Source organism: Phyllostomus discolor, chromosome 3 (assembly GCF_004126475.2).
Source record: "Phyllostomus discolor isolate MPI-MPIP mPhyDis1 chromosome 3, mPhyDis1.pri.v3, whole genome shotgun sequence".
NCBI lineage: Eukaryota > Metazoa > Chordata > Mammalia > Chiroptera > Phyllostomidae > Phyllostomus > Phyllostomus discolor.
This window is the reverse complement of record NC_040905.2, coordinates 71,707,442-71,733,069: the sequence shown is the minus strand read 5'-3', so window position 1 is coordinate 71,733,069 and position 25,628 is coordinate 71,707,442. Positions and strand designations below refer to the sequence as shown.

At 36.7% G+C, this 25,628-nt stretch overlaps 1 protein-coding gene across 2 annotated transcripts in view; it reads left to right on the top strand.

Moving 5' to 3' along the window:
- The window catches only part of FBXL17 (F-box and leucine rich repeat protein 17), a 476,470-nt gene that overhangs the window by 333,693 nt on the left and 117,149 nt on the right, over positions 1-25,628 (top strand). Inside the window, exons 9-10 of one of the 2 annotated variants that reach the window (XM_036020633.1) lie at positions 5,064-5,070; positions 10,208-14,276. The exons of the other annotated variant lie outside the window; for it this stretch is intronic. Coding sequence (XP_035876526.1) covers positions 5,064-5,070; positions 10,208-10,216 — 16 coding nt within the window. The 3' untranslated portion in view covers positions 10,217-14,276. Of the gene's footprint in view, positions 1-5,063; positions 5,071-10,207; positions 14,277-25,628 lie in introns of those variants that run through there. 2 annotated transcript variants of the gene reach the window in all.

Here is a 25,628-nt window from a genome sequence, read left to right as displayed (position 1 = left end):
TTTTTAAAATATCAGATCATTTAGCTGGGTACACAATATGAAAAATTACAGTTATTTTCTTTTAGTGTTTTGAAAAATTCCATTGTCATCTGGCTTCCATTGTGTCGAGAGAGCTGCCAATCATCATCATCTTTTTTTTTTACTGTTATACAGTTGTTCTGTGATAGCTCTACTTAGGCATTTTTTTGATATGCTTAGAATTTGTAGAGCATTCTGAATCTGAAGACTCATTTTTTTCATTGATTTTGGGGAGAATTTCAATAATTACTTTTTCAAACATTCACTTTCCCCCATTATCACTATTATTTTCTTACGGACATGTAATTAATCAGATATTAGACCTTCTTGTGCTGTGTTTATCAGTTTCTCTTGTATTATCTGTTCTTGTGCTGTGAAAGATGCTCTCTTTAGAATTGTCTTTCAATTTACTAATTTTTCTTCAGTTCTGTCTAATTTTCACTATTTAAACTATCCATTGCATTTTAAGTTTCAGGGGTCCTATTTTTAATTTCTAGAGATTCTGATTGGTTTTCAGATAGTTTAAATAAACATTTATTTCTGATAATCTAAAATCTGAAGTCCTTTGGGGTTTTATTCTTTTGTTTTTTCTTTTTGTTGGCTCTTATTCACAGTGGCTTATATATTTCATTTTTGTTTTTAATCGTGGGCTGTTATTTGGACTTTATCTGTGGGATTCTAATGGGGCCTGGGTTAATGGATATGCCTCCAAAGATTTGTTTGCTTCTACCAGGAACTCTAAGGTACTAGCAATGTGGACATCCTTTAAGTTTATTTCTCAGGTAGTTGTTTCCAAGAACAGGGAAGATGGGTAATTCACACCCCAAAGTTATGTGAGGGGTGGCCTGTTGCTTTAATTCTCACAGTAGATATTCTTCTCAACTCTGCTGTAATGGGCCATTAAACTTGGGCTACCAAGACTAGCGAGTCTCCTCAAGGTAATTGTGGTATTCCTCCTTCATTTGCAGGTCCTTAAGTTTTTTTCACTTACTTAAAAAAAGAACTTTATTTACATATCATAAAATTTGCCCATTTTCTGTGTACAATTAAATTATTTTAGTAGGTTAATTAGCTGTACAGTTATCCCCAGAATCTAGCTTTAGAATATTTTTATCACCCCAGTAAGGTCCTTTTGTCTGTTTACAATTAGTCTCTGTTCCCATATCCAACCTCTGGCAGCTACTGCTCCACTTCCTGTCTCTATAGATTTGACTTTTCTGGACTTTTCATCTAAATTGAATCATATCAGATGTGATCTGCATCTGCTTTCTTTCATTAGCATTGTGTTTTTGAGATTTGTCAATGCTGTGGCATGTATCCATATTTCACACCTTTTTGTTGCTAGAATAGTATTCCATTTAATGACTGTTCCGTATTTTATTTACGCAATCACCAGTTTGTAGACATCTGGGCTTTTTCTACTTTTTTTTTTTTGTATAATACTGCTATGAACAGTCTTATGCACATCTTTGTATGGATGCAGGTTTTCATTTATCTTGAGTGGATATTTAGAAGAATTGCTAGGTTAACGATAAATTTTTTCTATGTTCTTAGAAAATCAGCTATATATTTGAAGGAATGCTTACTATATTTTATCCAAAATTTCTAGCTATTTTGTAGTAAAAGGATTTTTCAGTATATCTGGAGCAAAATGTTTAAAAGAGTTTATTTGGGTTTTTACTTGTAAATTTGTGATTTGAACTTTTTGTCATTTGAAAATATTAACTTGTAAGATAGCGATCACATTTGTGCATCTGTGTCTTCCCTTCTCTCTCTCTGTCTTCTATACACACACACACACACATACACACACACACGTGACCTTTAACAGTACAGAAGGAAAACACCAATAGCATATCAGAAGTATTGGCCATGGAATGTTGTTGCGTGTCGGTCACTGGCCAGCAGTGACCACGGAACACTGCGGATGGCTCGCCGAAAAACACACGAGAAACAAACAAACATACACAGAGACAAACTAGTTTCTGTGGGGAAGTAGGGACTAAATGGCCACTCCCCCTAGTGGGGAGCGCCCTGATTTACTGTCCATACCTGCTTTTATTGGGCTTATTTTGCATAATAATTCAGGTAAAGTACAGTACTCACTAGGGGGAAGTAAGGAACTATAGAAAACAAGGAACTCTGCTGGTCTATTGAGTTGGGGTCAAAGAGCTGTAAGACTTTGAGGAACAAACTTCCTCCTTGGACCCCTCTCATTCAACTGAGAGCATTCTAAACAAAGAAGGTTTCACAGTAATTTACATATTCTTTCTTAGGCCTGATCACCCAGGGAATCCGCCCTTTTCAGCACAGAGCTACACCACCCTGTCATTGTTTCAGGCTTAGCATGGGAACTAAGGCAACCAAGAGATAAGGAGATTTTCTCCCAGACGATGAGACCTCAGGCTATGTCAAAGCCGAGGAGCTAGGGTCCGAGGAGCTAGGGTCCATCACCCCCTTTTGCTGCAGCCCCCCAAATCCTTCTTTTGGGGGGGCCTCCCAAAGTGATTGTGCCTATCTTAGGTCGTTCCCCTCATGGGGAATCTTACCCGTCTTTGGCTAACTGACCAAGCTTTTTGGGGTTCAGTTATGAATAAAGCAGCAGAAGCAGCATTCCTGCCAGGGAGATAAGCTTTTGTCTCCTTGCTGGCTTACGGTTCCAAGGGCGTTCCCTTAGCCTTAGCCTAGGCGGGGGTTTCAGCTTCTGATACCAGTCAGGGTGGTTCCCAACAGAATGTTTTATTCATTTGTAGTTTATTTTTGTTCCATTCTAGGACACAGGAGGGCTAACTCTAAGAAACTAACCTTTCCTAATTTCTCTTCTGTACTTTCAGCCAAAGAATTAGGCTAAAAGGAATACATTTTTAATTTTCTCAAATATTCAAATTGAGATTACTTAAATTCTACCTTTATTATTGTAATGAGCATTACCATAAAACATTTGTAATGATATCCCTGACTAGTGTGGCTCAGTGGATTAGGCGTCTTTTTACCAAGCAAAAGGTCACCAGTTCAATTCCTAGTCGGGGCACATGCCTGAGTTTCAGGCCAAGTCCCTGGTTGGGGGTGTGCAAGAAGCAACCAGTTGATGTTTCTCTCTCTCTCTTTCTCCCTCCCTTCCTCTCTCTAGAAATAAATAAAATCTTTTAAAAATTTTCTAATGATAAAATCATTTAATTAGAAATTAATTCCATTTTGGAGACTTGGTATTGACTTATTATGCTTTTATTAAAAACATAATATTCACATACATCATTTTTATTTCTCTGCTTGGGATTTCTTTTCCCTAAATTGGATCACAATGAGTAAATGGTCGGAATTGTTATATATAAAAAAGTTGCAAAACTAGCAAAGGCTATGAGGACAACGTTCTAATATTGTTAGTTGCTTTGAGGTCTTATATTTGCAGATCAGTTTAATGATTCTGTGCATCAGCTATTTCATAAATTTTGTGTTTCTTTGGTAAATGGAAGTAAGCACAGGTGTTTTTGATTAAGTGTCACCTCTGAGCACTTTGTGATTCAAGGCATTGTGTTATTTTCCACCTAGTAGACGATGTTACTTAACCACCCAAATGCTTTAAAATAATTTATTGTGCTATGTTTGTTTTTCTTTACAACAAAATCATTTTTATAAAATCTTTCTAAATGGATATTGTTTTTGTTCATGGAAATTTCAGAAACATAATGTTGATTTAAATTCTTTAACCAATCACTTATCTTTAATGCACTGAATCATCACGGAGATGCTGAGAGCAATTTAAAGTTCTGGTATATGATACTCTCTAGCGGGATTTTATTGTCTGGAAATTCTGGCATATCTCTCTTAATAGAAAGTTGAAGATAGAGTTTCAATTCATTGTATGGATTACATTAGTATAGGATGTTATGAAATTTTCTTTTCCATCAAGTATATGTATATTAAATTTTAGCAGTAATCAGATACCATTGTCATTTGTAAAATATTGTTGTTGTGCTTCTGAGAGTGCAGTCTAAAGAAGAAACTTGATTTTCTTGGTAGACTCTCTGAAACAAACAAACAAACAAAAAAGGTAACTTTCCTATCACCGTAAGTAGAATTCTGCCTTACAGTGCTCCTGAAAGGAACCTGTTTTCATATCCTGCCCACATACTTCCCCTCACCAAGTAGAACCACTTCTTTCTTTTTCTACCGTAGCCTGGTGGAGCCTCAGCACTAAGTATACAAGGCGTTTCTAGTTAGACAGTCTTATTTTTAAGGTAGCTAGGGTGATGTTGTAGTTATTGTTAGTATTGTTCCTATCTGCACTCACAATAATAATAAAACAGCTTACATTATAGAGCATATTGGACACTTACTTGAAAATCTGGAAGGGAGGGGGCATTAATTCCATTTTACAGACAAGAAAACTGAAACCCAAGAATGCCCTCTAATTTGCCCAAGGTTATTCAGGCAGAATGCAAATCTAAAGTATCTGATTATAAAATTCATTCCCATAACCTCTAATCCCAGGCTACCCTGACTTTTTTGGTTTGGAAGATTTCCTTGCTCTGCCCACCTTCTCTTGCCCTTCATTGCCTCTCCCTACTTGTTCTTTATTGGTAACCCATTTTAACATGTCTGTTTGCCTTGACTGTAGTATGCAAATATACTTCAGAATGTTGAATAGTTTGTGCTCCACACCAAAGAGCATGAATATTCACTCACCCACTTATTCAATCAACTGACAAGTGTTTATTGAGTATCTATTATGTGTAAAGTGCACTACAAGATATTTTAGGTTCCATGAAGATTTGAGACAGATCTGCCTTCTTTTGCCTGTGTCCTCCTTGGGAGCAATGCCTGAGAAATATAAGAATGAGAGGAAGAATAAAAAAATGCCTAAAGGAGTTGGATGGGGTTGATTTCAGGAAATAGGTTTTGGAAATCAGTAAGTATAAAGCATGACACTGCTGGTTACGGCATTTAAATTTAAAATAAACAGTATACATGTGTTATTCTAATAAAAGTAAAACAAAAGTAAACACATTTCAAAAAGAAAATCATTCTAAGTTGTGACAGAACAGTGGCGATGTAGGTCGTAGTTACGGGAAAGTGCTAGATGTTTCAGAAACATGAGAGCCTTGCATGGCTAGTGCCTAAGATGATAAAGAAAAAGAACGTAATTCTTTCAACCAAAAAGTATTTCCTGAAGACCTAGTTATGTCTGTCACTGTACTAGATACTAGAGACACAAAGTTGAAATAGCATGGTTCTTCATCCTACTCCCTGTCAAACTGATCTCAGTGGGGTGATAGATCTATATGTACAATATAATGTGATGAGTGGGATATATGATGATATCCAGATGTCAGACACCTGACGAGTATGGATAAGGCTATCCTAGGCCACCTGGGGTATCTCTGAAGGCAAGGAGAGATCGCCAGCAGACAAGGAGGGAGGCAAAGGCAGCAGAGCTCTGAATGGGTGTGGCACGGTTGAAAAGGACAAGGCATTCACCTGTGTTGGAGAATTCCCAAAGGTGAGAATGGAAAGGTAGTTTGGAATTAGATGTTGGTGAGCTTTAACTCTGAAGAATTTGGACTTTATGCTATAAATGTTGGGAGTTATTGGAGGTGTTTGAGGAGGAAAGTGACAAAATCATTTATCTTGCGAAGCAGAACCCAGCACAGTGTGTGGAGGATGAGTTGCGCTGAGATCAGAGAAAAGACCAATAATACGGAAGATATAGGAGCAGGTCAGGAAGAGATAAGAAAATCTCAGGTTTTTTAAGGTTTTTGCTTTTGACTTTCTGACTTCGAATTTTTCATATCTATGTCTTCATCTACATCTGCACCTGTATCTCTCTGTCTCTGTCCTGAACTCTGGTGTTTTAGTGACATCCTATTAGTGTCACTATATATATTTAGAATGTATATTTATATATTAGAATTAATTCTGAATATATAATAATTATATATGCTAAATTTAAAGTTCTTTAAATTATCTCTGTGGGTCATAATCCCAAAAAGCAGAATGTCCCCAGTGGCAAGGCAGCATCCTAAATCCCTAATAATAAATAGCCTGTGAACATTGGTGATTCATGAAACACTTTGCAAATGGAATTCTTAATGAAATGCAACCCCTCTTGTTTGAGTTGAAGATGGTATTTCTCATATTTGGCACTTGCCTGAAAATAAAAAACATCTCTGATTCTCATTCTTGGTCAGCGCTGTACAATAGAAAGTCACGTATGTGAGCTACATATGCAGTTTAAAATTTCCTAGTGCCACATTGAAAAAAGAAAGCACGCAGGTGAAATTCATCTTAATATATTTTATTTAATAAAAGTATTTTTAAATATATCAAAAACATCATTATTTCATCATGTACTCTATGAAAAATACTACTAAGGTATTTTACATTCTTTTTTTAATACTAAGTTTTTGGAAGCTGATATGTATTTTACATTTAAAGCACATTTTTATTTGGACTATTCTTGTTCGAAGTGCTCAGTGCTAAGCTGTGTGTGGCCAGTGGCCCCTGTGCTGGAGAGTGCAGCTCTGGATTAGCCATCTTTAGTGTGAAACTCCATTTCAGGAGTCATTCTAAATTTAGTGAAATATGACAAAAGTGGATATCAATGTGACTTCTGCTTTTCTTTCTTTATGGCAAAGATGCAGACAGTCACTGAACGTGGATTGTATTTATTTTTTTGCCTTGGTGACTTGAGGTGTTAATTCATCCATCTAGTTAATAGACATTAAATTTACCTTTTTCATCATCTTTCTGAGGCTTTTTATTCTTTTTATAATATCATCCTTTTGTTCTTAACTATAGTGTCATTTGTAAATAAAGCAGACTGTTCATCTGACATCTTGGAAGACAGACAGAAACAAATCAGACAGAAATAAAAAGGAAATCATGTCCTTTATAACTCCTTGCCCTCTTGTAATGAAACGTGTATTATTTGATATAATAATGAATTCTTAAAATTGTTTTCAAGATGCCATGTCCTTAATAATACTCTTGGACAACAAATCCCAAGGAGGACTGTTTTCTCATTACGATGCCTGGGGGGTCACAGAAGCCCATGCGCGGTGATCCTCTGTAGAGGACATACACCTGATTTCTGGGCTGTGCTTCATAATGAACCCCTGCAATGATGAACTGTCAGTGAATACCAGTGTTCAGCATTTCAACATTACATATAAGTTGGGAGGGAGCAGAGAGACTAGCCCTGAGTATTTTGTTGGCAATTTACTGTACATGGGCTCCATTAGTCTTCACATTATGGTCCTTTAATATCCTGTGTTGTTATTATTATTGTTGTATTGATAAGGAAATATGCTCAGAGTGTTTGCAAATGCTGCCTAATGATACAAAGTAATGGTAGAGACAGGATTTAAACCCAGATCTCTCTGACCCTAAATCTGGTACCCTTTCCACTCCAATATGCCCCCTGCCTAGATACAATCTTTCATCCTTGAACACTCTATGCTATGATTATTCAGTGGAGCAGGGTGTGAAGGAGCTGGGAGACAGTGTCTAGTCCCTGCCCTGCCCCTGATGGGGTGTACAAACATGTGCCAATTATTTTTCTTCTTTCTAATATTTTATACATCTACATCTGTCTCAGGTGACGTGCTAGCAGTAATGAAGTTCGTAATGCAAGTCATTTTCTAGGAGAGGCACCATGATGAAATATAATTCTCTCTGTCCTTTAAAATCATCAACTGTGCGAAGGGCGGCTTTAATACTTTGGAGTCAAGCAGGCCAAAATGTAGAGCCCAATCTTGCTTCTTAATATTCTGTGTGAAGACAGGCAAATTATTTTATCTCCCTGAGACTCAAATTTTTCATCTGTGAATCAGACTATTGTAAAGATTCAATGAAGAAATGTAATAGATAGAATTTGTTCTTTCTTCTCCCATCAGAAAAAAAATGAGAGTTTCATTCATAAGATACTTCTTACTTAAGGGTTAAGTTCTTAGTGTCAGAGGAATCTGGAGAAGTAAATTGAGTGTAATCAAGGAAGATTTCAGAGAGGATGAAGGGCTCAGGCCGGCAGAGAAAGGATCTGGACAGACAGACTGGGCGATGCAGTGAGCAGTATTGTATTTAAAAAGGTGAAAATCAGGCATGGGATCTACGAAAATATTCAGAATTTGTAATGATCTGTGAGCATTTCTTTATGGCCCAGGTTTTTGGTCATAAGCTAACCATAAAATTAAGTGGCTGCTTCTGCTACCGTTGCAGGCTGCCTCTTGCAGACTCGGCCGGCCCACTGCTTCTCCAGCCGCCAACTCCAATTTTTGACTCCTTTAATGTCTGCATTTTTCCATGTCTGCATTTTTTAATTTCCTATGTTCCATGTCCAGAACTTTCACCTTCTTTTAGAATAGCCGTTTTATGCCTTTTATTAGGTTTCACAGAACTAATTTAAATACTCATTGATTTAATACTATTTACTTATTTATTTAATATTATTTATTTTTATTTGATAATATTATTAAATTAAACTTTAAATAAGACCAGACTACTTGAATTTCTTATACACATCTCATCATTTTTCAAAAATAACTTTTTAAAGGTCTTGAATAATTTATAAAAGCTCTCAGAGAGTCAAGTTCATTAGGCTTTTGGTTACATTGATACACACATGTGCAAACTCTTACAGGACATATGATATTTTTTTCTTAAAAGTAAAGGCAACTTTATAGTCTCTAAAATAAGACCTACTGGAACTGATGAGGAGCATATCTTTATTTTTGGTTTGGGTTTGTTTTGTTTGTTTGTTTGTTTTGATTCACCTGATACAGTTTTTTTTCTTTTAAATATATTTTATTGATTGTGCTATTACAGTTGTCCCATTCCCCTTCTTTGTCACCCTCCTCCTGCACCCCCTCTCCCATCCTCATTCTTCCTCTTTAGTTCATGTCCATGGATCACACATATAAGTTATTTATTTAAATATCCTATACTAATTATTTCATGTGGCCATCTTTACTCTTAAAGGAAGCTAAGTCACATTCAAAATTATTTTCTAATTCCTCAAAGGAGCATGTATTTTAAATAAATCAGGATAAATAGGAAATAATTGCTCTTGCATAGAACTGAACTTAGAACCACTTCTATATTATATTGTATTATATATTTTTTTAATGTAAAAATATTGACTAATGCATAAAAATTCAGAAATGTCATAATGCTTCAGGTGACATAGTATAAAATGATCCAATATAATTTTAATTCATTTTCTGCTTTTAAAAAATATTTAAGAATAATATACATAGAGAAAAGTGCACATATATCAGTGAATCTTCACAAGCTCAATACACCCTGTAGCCAGCATCCAGGTTAAGAAGCTGAGTCCCAGGGGCCCACAGTTCTCACCCCACGACCCTCTCCAGTCATTACCTTAGTCCAAGGGCAGTCAGTATTAGCACTTCCGACAGTACAGAATGATTTGATTTTTTTTAACATTTGAGGTTATTTGACTTCAAATTGAGGATTTTTTTCTTAAAAACAATTTTTGTTATAGTACGCCACTGGCTTTTATTGGCAGTAATTTTGAAACCTCCGAGAACAGTGAGAACAAACAACCCAGCTTTCTGAGTCAGTGTTATTCTGTGTCTCCCAAGCCTTCTTGCTTAACAAGACACAATTTTTACCTTTAAAATTTATTTACAATATGTAGAATTAACCAGAATGACAATTTCAGTATGACTTTAATGTAACTTTGATAACTTCTACTAACTAATCCTTACTCTCAACCTCTGCGCTGCTGCCGGAGCTGGGGCCCAGAATGGAGCAAGTATTTTTGAGCTAAAGGGTGTCAGTCAGAAGTGAGCTTGGTGTGGTGGAATGGGCTCTATTCAAAAGCTGGTCAGCTGTGGCATTCTTAGATGCAAATTTTGATTTTTCTACCACATTATGTTTTGGCATTTCTATGACTTAACTATTTGAGACAGCACCATGATACAAAGAAGTGCAGTTTGAAGGAAGATTCCTAAAGAATGATAATACCCTTTCTTTCAACAAGCATTATATTAATAGAAGACATTACAATGTAAAAGTAGAACACCCTTAAGAAAATATATATTAGATTAACTAGTTAAGGAAAAATATAAGAAATTTTTCTATTTATGTAGGTGTCATTGCCTTTAAAATCATGAAAAGCATCTGCCTAGAATATTTATTGCTTAGACAAATGGATGTGAAAATGGAGACTGCATGACATTGAATTTCCTGATGTTTCAAAATGTCAGAAAACTATGTTTGTGTAGTTAATAGCCTTTTTAGATCGTGTTTGCGTATGGGGGTTCAGGAAAGCCCTGCGTCTCTAATTTCTTACCGGCTACTGTATTGTCACAGAGCCACAGGTCACATATCAGAAACACACATGGATGAAGGATGACCCCTTGTCACCTTACCAGGCTAGTCTGAGAAAGCTTGTGTTTTCCAGGCAAGCTTACAAAAGCACTAGGACTTAGGAGAAATTTTTTCTTTGGAATGAAAAAAGTACAAGAGATATGGCTTGAAAATGAAAACAAAATCCTAATTATTCAGAAGCTGGATAATGGCATCATAAACTCCCCCTCCCCAACCACCACCACCACCCAATGATGTGTCATGCCATTTGGCATTTCCTTTGAAATAATCCATTTAGTGCATTCATTAGGGTAGGGGTGTAGACAGGAGTACATATGAAACAAGTTTGCTTATCAATTAATTGTTGAAACTAGGTGTTAGAGACATGGAAGTTCCTTATACCATTTTTCTCTACGTTTATTATGTTATAAATTTTCCATGATAAAAAGATTTTAAAACTTTGTCCACCAAAGCACACTCAAAACTGATGTAAGTTCTTCCTCTTTCAATGGCACAAGTGCCATTGGTTATTTTTTTCATCATGTAGAAGGACAAAGAGGAAAATCTGATTAGTAATGCCAAGCTCTGTAACACTAAACATTAATGATAGAAATGGAAAGAGTCGGAGCCTTGTTTATATGTCTTTCTCAAGGCCAGCCGGTTTTGGTTTCTACTCACAGACAGAGTATTCTTGTCCCATGTCCAATAATAGACAATTTCACTTTTCTCTGTATTTAACACTATACTTTTCCTGTTAGTATAGGATATTTGTTATACATTATACTTCCATATAGAAAGTTAGTTCCTTTCTAGTTGGAACTAAATCTGTTGATCATTAAACTGTGTGTAAAGAAAGGTGAGTCGTACCTACTTCTTAGTTCTTCTTTGTCATAAGGAAAATCCAGGTATTACATGGTCATATATCTGCCCCAATGACTTTTATATCTTTAAAAAAGTCATTGGGTGTGTATATAATTCTCATCTCCCTCCATATTTTTAGATGCAAACAAGTGAAGTCATATTTCATCACTCCTCTCCCTTACTTTGAAAGTAATTTCGATGTAGGCAATTTGCTTTTTATTTCATTAATATTGTGGTTATACCTCCCTACCCTAATCAATAGAATAATATTCTTAAAGTATGTTTCATATAGGGCACTTCTAAAAATAGATTAACTTAGGCCTGGCTGGTGTAGCTCATTGAAAATAGATTATGTTGACCCCTCATTTTGTAAGCTGTTGAAAGAATACCGTAAAATAGCAGATAAACAGTGCATGATTGTTTTTCTCTTAGTATAAGCAGTATCTAAATACCACAAACAAAAGAGATAGAACACTAATAGAATCTTAGATCTGAAAGAGTGGCCTTCAGGCTATTTCTGGGGCAGTAGATGAAAGTTACACAGTACATTTGTCACACTAGAATTTAATTTTTTAATCTTGCCTATAAATTGGCTTAATCTCAGTCGTTAGGATGTTTATCCCAGTTATGTTTATGTCTTCACTCAGAACTATAGCATATGCAGAGTAAGAGGTCAGGTAGCAACTACTGGTCATGACAGTGGCATATGATCTTGGTATGGGAGCACAGAAATGACATCCCATTTTGTAATGCACTGCTCAGCAGGAAAGTGCCAAACTAGGGAGTGTGTCATGTAGCTCTGACCACAACTTAGAACCACTTGGACATGCTTAATAAAACACCAGTGCCAGGTCCCACCCCAGACCAGTGAAACCAGAGTCTCTGGAGATCGGGGACTGGGTAAAGATTCTAAATCAGATGGAGATGTGTGCATCCAACCATAATGCTGCCTTCAAATATTCTGAATAGCTTGGGAGTTGGAGGGGAGAGTGCAAATCACTATCCGTATATCAGACCTACTAAATCTGATTCTTGTGGTGGTGGGAGGAGAGACGTGATGGTATAGGGTTGATGGGCAGAGCTCTGTAGGTTTTTGCTAATGTTATTTAGTGTTTCTCTGATGAGTTTTATGATTACTTAGACTTAGGTGTCACTGTTCCAGGGAACACCATCTTCTTTAAATCAAAATGATATAGCTTTAAAGATATGTAACATTATAAATGTATTATATATGTGTGTATATATACATATATATTATATATTACATATATACATGTATACATTATGTGTGTGTGTATCTAAAATACTTCTGTGTGTCTGGCATTTGCTTTCTATGACCCTTCCCAGGCCTACAAGCCGTGAAGCTTCAGCCTTGCTCCTTACCCTCAGCCTTGTCTCTCCTTACAGAAGGACCATTTACCTGTTCCACCTGTTCACACTGTCGTCACTGTTAGTTTTGTACTTATGTTAGATAAACCACAGGCTTTTAGGAAACAAGACATAAGGAACTGAGAAGAAGGGCTGTCATCCTTTGTGTTTCTGGCTTCCAGTTATCTGCAGTCATGTACGTTTTAATTCTTCAGAAAGTCTTACTTTCACATGCCTATTATGTCACTTTTTATAATCATTAGTTAATCATAAGTCAAGCTTGAAATATAAAATTGAGCCTCTTCAGATGCAAACAGAGGGCTAGCCAGTCAGCCTCAGATTTGGTCCTGGCCTCATTCTGATGGTTGGTGTCTGTTATAAGAACGAAACTGCATTGTTATTAAGATGGCACCTCACCACAGGAATCCTGACTCAGCCCCTGAGAAGTTTGCACAAGGCCATGAGACAGGCTCCCTGCAGGGAAGGGCTTTTTCTGGTTTATGTTTGCATCCACCCTTGCTTACCTACTTGTCAAGCAGGACTTGCATTATTCTTACATTAAATAATGATCAAAAATAGGAGCTAATATTTACTGAGCACTTGTTATACGTCAGGCCTGTTTTAAGGGTTTCACATTTATTAACTCAATCAGTTCTCACAACAGCCCTGCTAAGGAGTTGTTGTTGTTGTTATTTCATATTACAGCTGAGAAAACTAAAATACAAAGAAATTATAAAACCTTCCCCAAGTTACGCAGTTCTTAAGTGTTAGGGCTAGAATTCAGCCTACAGAGACTAACTCCATGGCTTACACCCATAATGATTACTCACTTAATACGCAATTGTTAAGTAAGCACGTGATGGTGAACATCTTACTCCTAAACCTAATACACAACTCTAATTTAAAAAAAAAATACTTGGAATGCACCTTCCTCCTGGTTGAAGGACCAGGTGGGTTCTTGGGCTTAAACACCAATCTTAGAATGAGCAAAACAAAAAGGCACACCCTCCTTTACCCTCTCATAGCTTCAGGTCCTTCTGCTGGTGCTGAAGGGGTGGTAGGGAGGGTGCTGGGTGGAGACTCATAGTAGAATACCAAAAGAAAGTAGTAACCTCCACAACAGGTAAAGAAAAGCTCTCATCTCCTCTGCAAGTTTTATCCCCACAATATATTGCTCAGTTGCCAACCTGGAATCCAACTTCAGATGCATACACTCTGCCCCCATGGGGAGAAGTGAAGAGCGGTTAGGGGAAGAACAGAACAGGAAGTCAAAGCTGTCTCCCGGAGCCCAGTGCTGGGCATCCTTTGGAATAGAGATCCACCAACAGTTTCAACAGGGGGAACCTGGTAGAGAGATTAACATAATTCTGGGAGTCACAGTGTGTCCTTACTTTTTTATCTAGAAATATTACAAACTCCAAGTACATCAAATACACTCCTCTTTCAGTGTTCAGATGACAACACACCCGTGGGCAAATACACATGATATGAGGTTAAGTAGCCAGTTGGGATTGCCCTCTTCATTGTCAGGCGTAATCAAGAGTTAACTTCTTTGCAAAAAATTGTTTTTTTTACCAGATTTTGTTGCTAAGAGGAAATTTAGCTTGGGGTTAAATGCCAGGTAGGCTGGTACCTACATTAAGCTAAACAAAAAGATCAGATCTTCATTCTGTTTCTCACTTTTAAATTTAATTAATGGACCAAAAAATTCAAATGTAGTACATATCTAGATGAGTAATTTTATTCTTTTAATCCACTGAAGCAAAATATTCACATTTAAAAACTGAACATCCAAATTTGTTCTGTTATCATTAGTTACGGTTATTTGTGTGTTTGATGATTTGTTCATATGTAATAAAAGCCTTTTAATTAGCCCTGACTGGTGTGGCTCAGTAAATTGGACATTGTCCCAAAAAGTGAAAGGTCCCTGGTTTGTATTCCCTGTCAGGGCACATGCCTGGGTTTCAGGCTGGTTGGGGCACATGCAAGAGGCAACTGATCAGTGTATTTCTCATACATCAAGATTCCTCTCTTCCCCTCTCTCCACAAATAAATAAATAAAATCTTTTAAAAATACCTTTAACTAAATGTAATGCTCAACTTTTATAAAAACATTTCTTTGGTCCTCTGCAAGAATACTACTTATAAAAACTAAACTACTTAGAAAAAGGACTATTTATAGCAGCCTACATATTCAACTCATATCAATTTTTTAGTCCTCTGAAGGCTTTGATTTTAGTTACAAAAGAATTAACACCCAGTATGACATCTTTGAGAGAAAATTATTGTAATATCTTTTTAAGTTGCAAAATTGCAGGAAAAGTGTTTGACCAGTGAGTCCTCAGATTAATGTTTATGCAGTAGAAAAAAGTGGCAATGAGTTAAAAGGCATTATCTTGCTAGACACCTGGATATAGTATTACTTGGTTTTAGAGTAATCACAGAACTTAGGATGTTGTAGCTATATTATATACAACATATATTATGAAGAAGACTTCTGAATTTTTTGTAAGTTGATCTTTATATTTAAAAATCATTCCTCTTTTAAAAAGGACACAATTTTAAGTTGTCCCTGGGCACCAAAGACACTCAATAATATTCTTGTTTGTATTGATGATTCTAAATCATCACTAGTAGATTTTTATTTTCAAACATATATGTACAAAAAATAAATCCAACAGCACACTCTTTTAGCCAATAATTCTCTCAATTACCAGCATCAATTCCATTTCCCCTAATACATCCAGGATGAATTAAACACCATCAAAGTATTGTCTTCAATCATAAAAATAGGTATAGAGCCTTGACTGGTGTAGCTCAGTGGATTGAGCACTGGCCTGGAAACCAAAGGGTTGCTGGTTCAATTCCTAGTCAGGGCACATGCTTGGGTTGCAGGCCAGGTCCTCAGTGAGGGGCGCACGAGAAGCAACCACTCATTGATGTTTTTTTCCCTCTCTCTCCCTCCCTTCTCTTCTGTCTAAAACTAAATAAATAAAATCTTTTAAAAAATAAGTATAGAGCTTCTCATTCATTCCTAAGGACACTTAAAACCTCTTTTCTAGTTTTCTCACACTCAGCCATGGTTGTAGAGCATCTATTTGACATGTGCTGGAATCGCTAAATGGCTTGGCTTTGAATATCTTTATTGTAGACATTGGTTAAAAACAGCAAAGAAACAGCAAAGAAGATGCCCACTGGCAGCACGTTTTGTTGGTGGACGTACAGTATGTGGAGAGCAGGAGCAGGCATCAGAACAAGCCACTGCTGCTATCCTACTACATGCGTGTCTTGAGCTACTAAACATACACTTGCCCTTTTCTCACTTGAAAAAAACATGAAGCATTTAGGAAGGAGGACATTACAGAACTTATAAAGTACCTGGGTTACAATAGTTTCTGTTCTGTAACTGAATGTTATTCTTTTAAAATAAAATTTTAATTTTTTTCAGGACAGGTTTTAGTGCCCGGGGAGGAAAAATTTACATATCTATCTTACCATAATAAATCTGAATTTTTTTTAGAGAAATTGACAGTTTGTTAAAAAATTAAGCAATAGCAGATGTAATTAGCTGAAAATCCACACTATCTATCTTATCATAATGAATGTGAATTTTTCTTTAAAGAAGTTGATTGTTAAAAATTAAGCAATAGCAGGTTTAAGTAGCTGAAAATCCACACTACTTACGTGGTTTTTGGCTTTTGTATATCACTTAGACAATAACTTTTCTCTTAATGACACTTAGGAAAAATAACGAAAGACTGTACAGACAAAATATTTAACATTCATGAGCTGTAATATATTTTAAATTCCCACTTCTGTGTTCCCTTGTCTGTCTCTTCTCAAAGGATTAAATCATTTCTAGCCATTCTTTTATAATTCCTTTTGTTCAAAAATGTGTTAAAGTTTTAATTATGTGACTTTTTGGCCCAAATATATTGGTAATTTTGAACTCAATATGTTAATAAATTTGTATGGACTTTTGGAAAATTTAGTAGCATTAAAATTAGGAAAAATAGTGCTCAGCCATATAAACATAATTTTTCCACAATTGGTCCTACAGATTAAAATTATATCATGTTAGATATTTCCCATCCTCAAGTCTGGTTCTTGGACTATATTGTTAAATTTTGAGTGACTGATCATTTTTGAAGTTCTCATAAGTATGTCTACTTATTTGTAAACACATTACTCCATTAACTAAAAAGTTTAGTGTGTTAATATATTATCCTTTATATTTTTGAGAGTGACTATCAAGTTGTCAAAATCATTCCAATAACATATAATTTAAAATACTAGTCTACTTAGATTTTAAGTGATGTGATTTAGGTTTGCTTTTAAAAGTTTATTTGATTTCAGTATGTATTACTGTTACATTTTAGAAGACTGTCAAGATATGATATTGAGATTTGAGTTCTGTAGTGTAAAGGGAGATATTCCTTGCAGCCTGATTCATATGGAAAATAAAATGATAAATATATTTATGTTAGTGTTAGGTTTGTGTTACATTGTTTTAATGTTTGAGTAAACTGCATTTTTCTGTCTGTTTAATAATTTTCCTTAGCCTTAAAATGTTTAATTTGAAAACATTGACATCTTTTGTGACTAGAAACTAAACATGCCAGCCAAAAAGTCTCTATTAAAATAATTGTTTATTTCACGTTTTCTTTTATCATATTAGTTATGGTTGGATTGACAAGTCGAGAATTGTAGTTATCAATATAAAAACATCTATTTTAGACATTGAAATATTTACTCTAGCTACAGATATATTTTATTGCAAACTTATGGTTACTGCACAAAGTAGATACAATACTGATGATTTAGTAGATTATATTCCTAGTCTGCAAATTAAATTTATTTCAACCATATTAAATAATAATATAACCTTCTAAAGTAGTTAGGTTTTATGCCTTTAAAATGTTTTTGTCATGGGAAACTTCAAACATTAACAAATGTCTCTACAAAGAAACTATAATGAAACCCTGTGTACATATCACCCAACTTGAACTGTTACCAATAGACAACTAAGCTTCTTTCATTTGTACTCTCACCTTCTCTCCTCTCTTCCCACACACTGAATTATTTTGAAGCAAATCCAAGAGAAATTATGATATGTTTACAAGTAACAATTCGTATGACATTTAATCATTTAATTAACAGCACGTTTGGCTGTATTTCGGCTAGCTGCAAATTCATAGATGGTTGGCCATTTACCTCTCGTATAGTGTTATTGTTTTTAGACAAATGGAAAGCATTGAATTCTCTTAGAGATTAGTTGTCATGGTTTAATACCAGAGTACTCTGATATATGTAAATCATAATAAAGGTGGGAAAGATATGTGAATATAGATGGCCTAATAGAATGCCTGGAGTTACTTGATATTGTGTTTCCTAGCAGTATGGCAGAAGGGAAAAGAAAAACAAGAGATCAGTCTAAGGAGTTCCACTCAAGGCAGTTTGAAAATATGTATCACAGGCACAAAGAGAATAGGTATGAAACTCTGACAGGCTTTCAACAGAAAAGCCAGAATGTTCTCTGAGGTAAGCCTGGAATAGCTCCATGGTATGCACCACCTCCACTGAACTGGGAGCTTTCTCCTGAGACACCTGGCAGCGCGCCCTATCAGCCTGTGGCAGCGGTACAAGGACTAATCATCCTTAGACGTGGCATGCTCTGAAGGTGCATATAATTCTTTCAAAAACTGAAATAGGATCACAAGACTGAGGCATCTATTTCCAATTAATTTGGTCACAGGAGTTTATCTGTCATCTTTGTTCTGTCACAGCAGTTTGTGGTAAACCTGCTTCACATGGATTATCAAATATTAAGAACAGTGGATTGCAGAATTTTCCCCCCAGTCAATTCCTGTTTTGTCACTTTTGGTTTAAAGTAGATGAAACTAGCCAGGGGTTTAAAAATGAACTTGACATTTTCAAACTTCCATGAAAAGGAATTGGTCAAACTTCTGGCACTATGACATAGTAGGTTATCGTATACACCATACTAATTCATTCTGATGTTCTACAAAAGCTCAGTACAAAGTTTTTACTCTAGAAAAGTATATACAACTTCAGCAACAAAAACATTTTCTTGTTTTAGCCCAAAAATGCATGCGTGAGGATTCTGTGCATAATATTCTTATTGTGTACTGACATGAATATACTAATTTTCTGAATAGTAGCTCTCAATATGTAAATATCTTTTATCCACCTTAAAAGTATAAGAAATTATTTTCCTCTCTATGGTCATATAAGTCCAGTGCCAAACAGGTAGAAATTTAGGTGACGTGCTATCTATTTTTAATTTTTACTTTACTTTTATACAACTATTTTAGGCTATTTTGGGTTCAAGAAGCAAAACCTTGCTTGGGTTTGAGCAGGGACCCAGGTCGTTAGGATGCCATGTATGTTATAGCAAGTGGGCACCTGGAACTCATGGGCATCTGGCAACGAAAGGTGTATGGCTGGCCTCCTGTGTAGAGGACAAGACCTTTGTTAATATTGTCATTCCAACAACATGCACTCACTGGTTAATAGTAAGATAACCATGTCTGAATTCTGTAGAAATAAGAATTAAGTACAACTTATATTACAAATTTATAAAATCAAAGAGTTTGTAGGTCCATTGTAGGAAATTAAAATGGGACTACATCTCTTGGAAGTGTTTCAGATATGGAAACTTGCCTTCATAATAGCTCAGGGAAGTTAATATTATCGTCTCAGAATAACTTGTCCAATTCGATACACCTAGCCCATGAGGGGGAAAGCTGAGAATCAAAAAACCCCACATTACAGGCCCTCAAGGCTGTGCTTGCTCCCAGAGCACACAGTCTGCCCATGACAGAAATAACAAGACTTAAAAATCACTTATGTTTTAGGGGCAGCATTGGCCACTCCATTTCTTCTTTTGTACCTCAGTTCTTTTTTGTTCATTTAATGGCAGGTCGAACCAACCCAAAACACCCTCCCACCTTTCTCGTCATGTCTTCCTCTTCTTCCCATCTCTCTCTCAACTTCTATTATTCCTCGCCCTGCCCAACCCCTTCCACTTCCATTTCTGATGAGTGTTCATGCAGGCAGGGTGTGATGCATCCACCCAAAATAATTTGGGGGACACAGCAAAGTGTCATTTCCAGCCCTACCCAGACTACCCTCCTCTCCTTCCGGGCCTGGCTCTGACATTCGTACTGTTCAGAAGTGCTACTTTGTGATGGCCCTTAGAGGCTATAGTTTTAGTCTCTGAATTTTCTGATTAATTTGTTTGTTTTGTGAGGAGAAGTTCCCCATCACTCATGTTCCCCTATCCCTTGGCCATACCATATTGATTTTGTTTATGAAGTCCATTCGTTGTTCTTCAAAAGGCAAAGACTCTTGTTCTGTGCAGCTCACACAGAGAACAGCCAGGTTTCTTCCAGAGCAAACAGCAGGGCAGCAACTAAGTCTGGGGAAGGAAATGGCATCAAAGAGAAGCTCCATCCACTCCTGGTGAAGGAGAACAGGATTCTTAGGAAGGGAAGGGAAGGGAGGCGGAGGCTGATAGAAGGGACAAGCAATCCAGGAAAAGAAAGGGAATGACTTGATAAAAACAGAGGCAACTTGTAATCTGACAGCCAACCTCCCAGATCTTTTTCTGAGTCCAGCTTCATAGGTGTGTTCCTCATGGCCCAGAGTGGTGGTGGGGCCTGAGGGGAGCACTGTGGTCAGAGCCAGGAAACATGAAAACCACTCCTTTTGCTGCCAACCTCAAGTCTTGATTATAATGGAAATGCTGCCAGACTCTTAATTATGAAAGTACAACAGGGCATTAATATAATTCGTCACCTTTTAGAAGGAGTACTTGTGGGCTATTTACTCTAAATCTATTAAATATGACATGAATACAAATTGCACTCCATTTCTTAACATGACATTGTAATCAGGATGCATGTGCAGTAAAATGGTTTATAGCCCCTTGTCTGCGATCCTATCAACCTAAAATCTACATAAATAAAGTGTAGCCAGGCAGCACCCTCAGCAATTGGATGTGTTTTTGCTCTGGTTCTCAGTAAAGTTTCATTTTGAAATATTAGTGTTGTTTCCATAGCAGGTTCATTGCCATGTATTATATGCGTCAATGCACTGAGTTAAAGGATTATAAAACAGAGTACTTCTTAGTTGTGTTACTGAATGTCAAAGGATTTGTTTTTATATGAACCTGGTACATTTCCTTGACATCCTAATATAAAAATCTTTTGTACAGATAAGGTCAGTATTGATGGCTGGTACTAGAACCATGTAAAGTATGCTCCGATGTATCTTAACGTAAAAATATCCTTGTAAACTCTTCTGTTTACAAATGAAAGAAAACCCATTCATGTGTTATCTACACACCAGTTAAAGATGAGAATCTCTCTGACTTTAAGTGGAGAGTAATGTTATTTTCAAATGTATTTTACCTTTGTGCTCAGGTTCATCCTAGTGTTTTTTTTTTTTTCACCTAAAGAATATTATGTGAAACTCTCCTCATTAAGTTAACATTATAGTCAGGACCCTCTTTGCATTACTCTAAAATTATATTAGAAATGTTGCACAGTGAACAAGCTGTCATGTTTATCATTTTCATAATCAGGCTTAGTTCAGATCTCTTGGTACATATGTCTCTAGTAAAGTTAAATGCAAGCATACCTTCTCCTTCGGGAGGCGTTATGCTTCTGGCTGTAATGAAGGGAAGTGGTGGAAGAAGCCAACCAACATGGTGAAGCATAAAAGTCATCTGGGTGTGGCTCGAGAATAAATGTTTGTTTTTCCTTACCATGTGTATTCACTGGTTTTTCTCCCCTTCACATGCTGGCAGGAATATCAAGGAGAATGTTTTCCTTGTATAATGTCCCCTGCCCTGGTGCCATGTTATGTTATGCTTTAAAACAGAAGCTGCCACTGGCAACCCAGATTTCTTTAAAGAAAACACACTGTCTTCTGGCTGGAGTAGAGCCAGTGTTCATTGTGACAGTAAGACACTCTAAGCTGAATGGAGTGAGTTGGGGTGTCAGTTAATCCTTCTTCCCCGACCATCCCCTGCCCGGACTGAGCGGCTTTCCACCTCTGCTCATTCTCTTCTGCTCCTTAGCAAGGGTTTGCTCCTCTTGGCACACCTCTGTCCCTGCAGAGACAGTGAAGAGCACTGACCCACAGCTGTGGCCACCCCTTGTAATCTTTTCTTAGGTGTATCTGTGACCAGCCCAGAGGTGCAGAAACAGAAAAGAAAAAAATGTTAAGACGACATCAGAGTTCTGGCTAACAGGCCTTGCTTGGCTGTGAAGAGGGTGATCAGGTCCATAGTATTCATTTTCGCTTCCAGGTCTCTCTTTATTTAGCCTTTTCTCTTCTCTCCAACATTAACTCCTGCTCAAACTAAACGGCTTCTTCTCACACCACCCTAAACATTTCATCCTCAGTCCGGCTTCTGTGACCTTGGCCATGCCCTAAATGCCCTCCTTCTTCTCCTCAAGATTTTGTCTCATCTCCTCTGTGAATATCAGTTCCCTAATAACAGCAAAGTACTTACTCACTTTCGTATGCCTCCCAGAATTGAATACAGGGTATTTTACTAAGGGACATACTGAATATCTGGTGAGTCAAAAATATTAAGTAAAATTTCTGTGTAGTTGTAGACCTGTATTGTCTTTAGATTTAAGGCTAAGGATTTGTGAAGGCATAGAGATGCATTTATATTTTAAACTTCTTGTTAAAGATCATTTGTTTTTACTTCTGTTCCTTTTCTTTGTATATCTTAAATGTAAGTAAGCAGGTCATATTTCTTGAAATCTAAAGAATGAGAATAATCCTTTCATTGTGTTCAAGTATATACATGCCCCCCAAATTAATGTTCTCTGAAGGATAGTTCAGGGTTCATGATGAATACTTGTTAAAAGGAAACAATAAAAGTCCTCGTTAGCTATTAGTCCCAAAATAGAAATGGTCATTATCAGTAATCAAGCCCCTGTAATAGAGTCTTACTCTTTTATCGGAGACCATGATGTTTGCTACCTCATTTCCAGAAGGGGCTTGTGAGAGAATCAGTGACTGTAGTCACAGCTGTCAAACTCTGGAGAATCAGCAAGGCATGCTGGGTTGGAAACCAGCTTTCCAAAGGGTCAAGGAAGCAGAAACTGATTTCTCACACATCATTACACGGTTTAACTAACATAACAAATGCCAAATAATTGCTGGCACTAATGGGTAGGTGGGTGTTTACTTGGTGTGGTTACCATGGATTCCTTTAGCATTGATGGGCCTGCCATGATTGAAATGCTAGAAATTTAAGGAAATAGCAATGATATGACTAGCCTGACTCAATAATTTAAAAAAGGGTTTATCTGGCCCTGGCTAGTGTGGCACGGTGGATTGAGTGCCAGCTTGAGAACCAAAGGGTCACCAGTTTGATTTCCCATCAGGGCACATGCCTGGGTTGCACTCCAGGTCCCCTGTAGGGGGTGCACAGGCAGCAACCATACATTGATGTTTCTCTTCCTCTCTTTCTCCTTCCCTTCCCCCTCTCTAAAAATAAATTTTAAAAATCTTTTAAAAACAAAAATAAAAAGGATTTATCTGAAAGACAATTAAAATTACAGTCATCCCTTGGTATCCATGGGGGATAGGTTCTAGGACACACCTTTTCCCCAAAAACTACTACCAAAATTCAGATTTTCTGGTTCCTTCTATAAAATGGTGTCATATTAGCATATAGCCTACTCATGTCTTCCCATGTATTTGAAATCATCTCTAAATTAATTATAATACTGAATATAATTTAAATTATATGTAAACAGTTGTTATACTGTATTGTTTAGGCAATAATGACAAGAAAAATAAATCTACATATTCAGTACAGTGCAATCATTGTATGCCTGATTATATAGCACCCATTGGCAATAACATAACATTTTGTAAAGAATATTTTCAGTTGAATCAGTGGATGCAGAACCTGAGAGTATGGAGGGCTGACTGTCTAGTATGCCCAACTTGCTTTGATTTAATATATTATCCTATCTTATGAGATTTGTTTCACTATTATATAATTCTATTTAATTTTTTCCTTTGTACCTTTTTTAATCATTGTTCAATTACAGTTATCCCCATTTTCCCCCCTATTGCTTCCCCCTGCTCACCCCCCCTCCCACACTCAAGGAGGTTTTATATATATGTCTATTGAGCCATTGAATTTATGGATTTATTCATAACATCTATTGAGCTCCTAATGTGTGTCATGCAATGGAAAAAGCACTTCACATGCATTATCCCATTTAATTATTATTATATATATATATATTGTATAATCATTCCCATTTTACAGATTACAAAACTGAGGTACAGTTTTGTACCTCAGGTTTCTGACAGGTTAAGTAACTCATTCGTGATGTCACATCAAGTAAGTAGTAGACCAAGAATTTTACACTATTGGGCCCTAGAGCCTTTGCCTCGGGTCCTTGTGTGTGGTTGTCTACCCAGCAGCATCACCATTACCTGGAAACTTGTTGAAAATGCAAATTTGGAGACGCCACTACAGCCCCACTGAATCAGAAACCCTGGGGATAGGACTAGCAATGTGCTTTCACAAGCCCTCCAAGGTGATTCTGAAAGTTTGAGAATCATGGCTTTGCACTACTCTCCCCTTTCCAAGCCTGAGTTCCCAGCCAGCTTTCCTGGGCTGCATCTGCCCAGCTGCAGCTGCGTCCTGACTTTCACCTTCCATCACCCACCCCCCTCATCCTCCTGTAATCACCTTGCTGTCTTTGATGCATCCAATCCTACAAGGACTTTTACTTACATTTATTGAAAAAACAAACTATGTACTAGGTTTTTCTTTTGAATGAGTGCTTTATCTAATTGTCATCTGATCAGTGTTATGAACCTGCTGACCAGAGAAATGTATATATTTGTTTGTTATTCATGCTTCTCAAGAGGCAATTCATGGGATATCCATGGAGATCAGGTGATGACTGTCAGACAAGGCTGTAAAGATTGCCAAGGCCCAGTTCATCTTTGTTCATTAGTATTATTTCTTTGCAAAAAAATGTGGCCCCTGACAAATATCTATGCACAAACTTAAGTAAGACTAACTAAACTGAGTCTCAGTTTTTTCTCAGTAAGCTTAGGGGTAATAATGCCTACCTTGTAGGATCTTTGAAATTTAACATTAATAAATTTAAAGCTCCTACCATTATAGAGGGGCACTTATTAAGTTGTATATGTGTATTCCATATCATTTGGAAAATACAGAAAATTATGAAGAAAATAAATTACCCGTAAATAAAATGAATCATTCAGAAAGGATCATAGTTACTTTTCATTTTGAAAATATGTTTGGGATATGCACAGTGTAGTTTCCCTGTTTTTACTGAGCAGTATATTATGATTTTCTGTAAACCTGCTTAGTAAGAATCATCTTCAATGAATAATTAAGCATAATACATGAATAAGGCTTAGCCCCTGCCTGTGTACACTCACTATGTATTTTTTGTCCTGTAATTGTGACAAGAGATGAGCACTTTTTAATTTTAACGTGGTACTTAAATAGCAAACACCCTTGAGATTTCCAGACCCCTTCTTCAATCAATTCCCCATAATAATGAGTTTGGAAAGAAAGAAGAGAAAAAAGATGAATGTGGATTTAAAATCTCTCATTCTCCCAGTGTGTTCTAATACTCATAATTTCCACTGTGAGACTAGAATCAGTTGTGCTTTATCGTTAGATGTTATAGTTGGAGACCTCAGTTTAAACGCTGTTCATATTGACCTCTGTTTCCTGATGTTTTTTACTGTCTTTTTTTTCTCTAATTACTTACCATAACATGAATTGTCTCAAAAACAGAAAAATATCCCTAAAACATTTTTTGAAAATGAAATGTGTCCTTTTTCTACACACATCCTTCCTCCCATAATTCTTCCCTCACTGTTGTCTGGAATGGACCCCTCCGAATAGTCAGAGAGAAAGCCCGAGTTACAGAGCTGCGGGCCACGGTGGGCCGACCCCTGCTGCCCGCAGACCCTTGCCACCAGTGTCACCACCA